The following is a 4,253-nucleotide window of genomic DNA, read 5'->3' as shown; positions in this document are numbered from 1 at the left end:
GTGTAACACATCTGGAAACTGACTTCCATGAACTTTGGCAGTAATATTTGTCGGTAAATGTGAGTGTTTTGAATCACATGTCTTCATCTTCTCAACCGTAAACAAGGAAGTGAACGTGATGACGTACATGTCACGTAGACAGGGGTGGGCGAAAGGGGGCTAAGGTGATTAGTCAAATTTGCGGAAAATTTGCGGTGATTGGACAAAATTGCAGCACCGTGCAGAATTCGTGGTGATTGGTTGAATTTGCGTTAATAGTTGTGATCGCAACATTGCGAATTCCTGGAGGGACTGATTAATACAAAGGAGATGCAGCAGATTCCCCCCATGTGGAAATGCAAGCAGTTGGACTATACCGGTACCCCACGTGAAGGCACCCCTCCCATCGCAAATTTGTTTTCGGGTGGGAATACCGTAACCCCCCCCAGTCCAACATTTTTGGGGACAAGAGGGCCGGCAGGAGGCACAGGGTGTTGTTAGTGGGGCTTTGCTCAAAAAAGATTAGGAAGCACTGCTCTAAAACACTGTATTCAGCAAAAGTTGCTGTGTTAGCCAAAGCATTTATTCCACAATCCTGGTTCATTCTGACGACACTTAACTGACCTTAGCTAGAACCACTTTCATTGTTTGGTGTTGGTTTGTCTCGCTGTAAGACATTTTTCAGTTGCTCCCTTAAGTCTTTGCTGAAGATGAAGTAGGTGAATGGATCCAGGCAAATGTTTAGAACTGAAAATACTCTGGTCAGCTCCTCCAGTAAAAAGAGCACTGTGCCCTGGGAACACTCAAGGAAAATATAGGGAACATGAACCAGGTGGAAGGGGATGAAACAAATACAGAACACAATGATCAGCACCATCATGTTCCTGCGTGACTTGGCCAGTTTATCCGGACTGGAAGATGTCAGCTGACTCTGCTGTGCTAGTGACACTTCATGGGAGGTGTGGCAGTAGACGTACAACATGAAGATGAGGACGGACAGGAAGGCGACTAATATACTGGAATGAATAACTCTGTGGAGCACAATTACATTTTTGTTGTGGAGTTCTTCACAGCTGTAGGGAATGGATGTCAAGTTCTTCTGTGTTATGAAGGATGCACAAACATAGATGCTCAGGACAGTCAAGAGGAAAACCCACGTTACTATAGAAATGATGTGGGCGGCTCGCACTGTCTGCAGGAAGTGGGTTTTAAAAGGATGGATGATCTTTAAATATCTGTAAGAGAGAGTCACATATTAGTAGGATAAAAGAAGTTGGAAAAGTCCATCCATCCATCCATCCATCCATCACTGTGAACCTTTGTTTCCCAACTATTTCATTGACACAAGCTTAACACTAACATTATCTAAACTAAACAAGATAAAACAAAAAAAATTACATTTATGAAACACAGAAAAGAAAAGCACAAAAGTGCTTAATGGGTAAAACATCATTAATTCAATAACTTGACTTCTTCTGATACTTTTGATAGATAGATAGATAGATAGATAGATAGATAGATAGATAGATAGATAGATAGATAGATAGATAGATAGATAGATAGATAGATAGATAGATAGATAGATAGATAGATAGATAGATAGATAGATAGATAGATAGATAATCTGTACCTGTTATAAGCAATGTGAGCCATGAACAGGATGCTGGCGTACATGTTGAGGTAGAAAATAGCGATGCCAAACTTGCAGTGGACCAGGCGGATGGTCAAGTTACTGGTGGTGGTTAAGTTAACAATGGAGAAAGGGAGACAGAGGCTGAGCAGAAAATCTGCAGCTACCAGGTTCTTCAGGTAGACCATGATGGTACTAGACGACCTCTGAGACTGGCAGAAGTAAAACCACAGGATGAAGCCATTGAGGAGCAAACCCACCTAATAGATGGAATAAACAAATACTGTTTAGAACAAAGTTTGATGGACTTTAGAAAATCCACTGGCTCCCAGTCTGCCATTGCATTGATTTTAAAATTTTAATGTTTGTTTTTAAAGCTTTAAATGGTCTTGCTCCTCCCTCTTTATCTGTGATTTTAACAGTTCACCGCCCCAGCAGAGCCCTCCGATCATCCTCTCCGATGGTTCTGAATGTCCCCAGGTCCCCATATAAACAATGGGAGGATTGTTCATTCGCTGTTGCCGCTTCAAAACTTTGGAACTCGCTTGCGAGTCCTGTCTGACCTGTCCCTGTTCAAGTCCAGGTTCAAGACACACCTGTTTAGACTGACTTTTAACCCTTTGCACTGAGACACTATTAGGTTTTAAATCTGTGGTCTTCTTTATCACTGTGCGTTGTGTCTTATTGTTTTATGCATCTTTATAGTATTTGATTAAACTGTTGCTATCTTATAATTTTTTAATCATGCTTTTAGATGTAAAGCACTTTGGTCTTCTTTATGTGGTTGTAAAATGCTATATGAATAAGTATTGATTGATTGATTGATTGATTGATTGATAAAAGAAGTGGACGGAGCCACAGTGATGCCAGTCACTCATTTGTATTTGGCATTTTGGCCATTGCCAGCTTGGTTTTTTATCATAATTACTACATTCCATGGACTTTGACCACAGTCCGTTTGCTTTAATGGTAATCTTGTGTCAGTTGTCATGCACACATATCGTTGGAGACTGAATTTTAATCCAAGGAGGTAGAAAAGTGACTGAAATCTCACCAGAAACACGAGACTGTAGGAAACAATGAAGAAGATTCGTGCCAGGTTGTTAAATTCATGACACATCGTGTTGTTGATGATGGACTGGTTCATCATCACCTGCATCGATCCTTCCAGGCTCTTCATTTTATGGGTTTGTTCTAAAAAATGGAAACCATAATTACAACATTTATTACAGTATTACTCATCTGGTGTGAAGCTCTGAGTACTGGATGTAAGATCATTCAGTGAATATAAGGGCTGTTTCAAATTAATTTATCAGTGAATTAAAGTGAGTAGAGAATATCATTTAATAAATACTGTTTCATCCAATCTGGGTGACCAAGAGAAATGAAAGAAAACCTGCTGTACCATATGATGATGATAAAGGTAAATATTTTTTGGAAACAGTGCTTTTTGCAAATTTCAAAGGCTTACTTTTAGATTTTAATGTGGATCAATATAAAAAGTAATGGTGAGACAACATAATTTGCTTAAGTTTGTTACTAAAAGATGTGAGGAGCGCTCCACCCATAACAGTCTGCTCTGTTGATGGATTCTTTAATAATAACAATGGATTGGATTTATATAGTGCTTTTCTAGACACCTAAAGCGCTTTACATTATTGACCCATTATTCATTCACTCTCACATTCACACTCTGGTGGTGGTAAACTACATCTGTAGCCACAGTTGCCCTGGGGCAGAATGACTGAAGCGTGGCTTCCAATTTGTGCCTACAGCCCCTCCGACCACCACCAAACATTCATACACCAGTGTGAGTGGCACTAGAGGCAGGGAGGGTGAAATGTCTTGCCCAAGGACACAACGGACTGACTAGGACGGAGCAGAATTTGAACCGCCAACCCTTCGGTTATTGGACGACCCGCTTTATCCCCTAAGCCACAGCCGCCCCAGATAAAAGACTGAAATCATGACATTAATGGTGACTTACAAACTGAGCTCTGTGAGAACAGATTACAACATTATTTGTCAGGTCCATCTGATCGGAGTCGGTGCCGAAAGGTCTGTCACCGTGTTACTGTGGTGATGCCGGGGGTCCAGGGGACCTGAGAGGGACGTTAACGGGCTGGGTCTGACCGGCAGAGTGGAACCTGGCCACAGTAAGAACCAGACCGACCTTCTTAGTGAGTGATCACAGCCAGACATGGTTCTACCGTCATGTCCCAGTGTTTTTGTTGATCCAGATGGGGGCTCAAAATGATTGGATGGTGTTTTTTCAGTCCTGCCCTTTCCACCAGTGACTTTTTTTTTTTTTTGGGTTAGAGCATTTAATTAATTGGTTGTGATCAGGGTGTGAAGGGGATTTTAAGCAATATAGTAAAAATGCTCGAGGAAAACAATTCACACCTCACCTTTAAAGTCATCGAGGCAACCATTCAAAACATAGAAAACTCCTCTTTCAAATGGTCACTGACTCATTCCAGGATGATGTTTGAGAACTGAAGCAATGCATCATGAAGTCTGCTCATTCTTTTTGAATAACCCTGTAGTATTGATGGTTTCTATAATTGTGATGTCATAGAGGTGGTATAAAGAGGTGTTTTAAGTCAAGTAAGTCCTCACTGAGGGCCCCCAGGTATCAAATGTG

The 4,253-nt window shown here is 41.1% G+C and overlaps 1 protein-coding gene across 1 annotated transcript; it reads right to left on the bottom strand.

Annotated features, from left to right (window-relative positions):
* Positions 1-395: 395 nt before the first annotated feature.
* On the bottom strand, positions 396-2,768 carry LOC115429117 (P2Y purinoceptor 14-like). Its single transcript, XM_030148370.1, has 3 exons — positions 2,664-2,768; positions 1,610-1,869; positions 396-1,214 (listed from the first exon to the last, which is right to left on the bottom strand). The coding sequence occupies exons 1-3, from the start codon at positions 2,766-2,768 to the stop codon at positions 605-607; spliced, it is 975 nt and encodes a 324-aa protein (XP_030004230.1). The 3' UTR covers positions 396-604.
* Positions 2,769-4,253: the final 1,485 nt, after the last annotated feature.

The sequence above is a fragment of the Sphaeramia orbicularis genome, chromosome 12 (genome assembly GCF_902148855.1).
Source record: "Sphaeramia orbicularis chromosome 12, fSphaOr1.1, whole genome shotgun sequence".
Lineage (NCBI taxonomy): Eukaryota > Metazoa > Chordata > Actinopteri > Kurtiformes > Apogonidae > Sphaeramia > Sphaeramia orbicularis.
The sequence above is the reverse complement of the archived record's forward strand: the minus strand, read 5'-3'. Positions and strand labels throughout refer to the sequence as shown.

Excerpts from the sequence above, each read along its gene's own strand:
- LOC115429117 (XM_030148370.1), bottom strand. The coding sequence starts at position 2,768 with ATGCAGGTGATGATGAACCAGTCCATCATCAACAACACGATGTGTCAT. Across the intron at positions 1,870-2,663 it reads CCTACAGTCTCGTGTTTCTG|GTGGGTTTGCTCCTCAATGG; the intron begins GTGAGATTTCAG and ends TCCATCTATTAG. Across the intron at positions 1,215-1,609 it reads GCTCACATTGCTTATAACAG|ATATTTAAAGATCATCCATC; the intron begins GTACAGATTATC and ends TCTCTCTTACAG.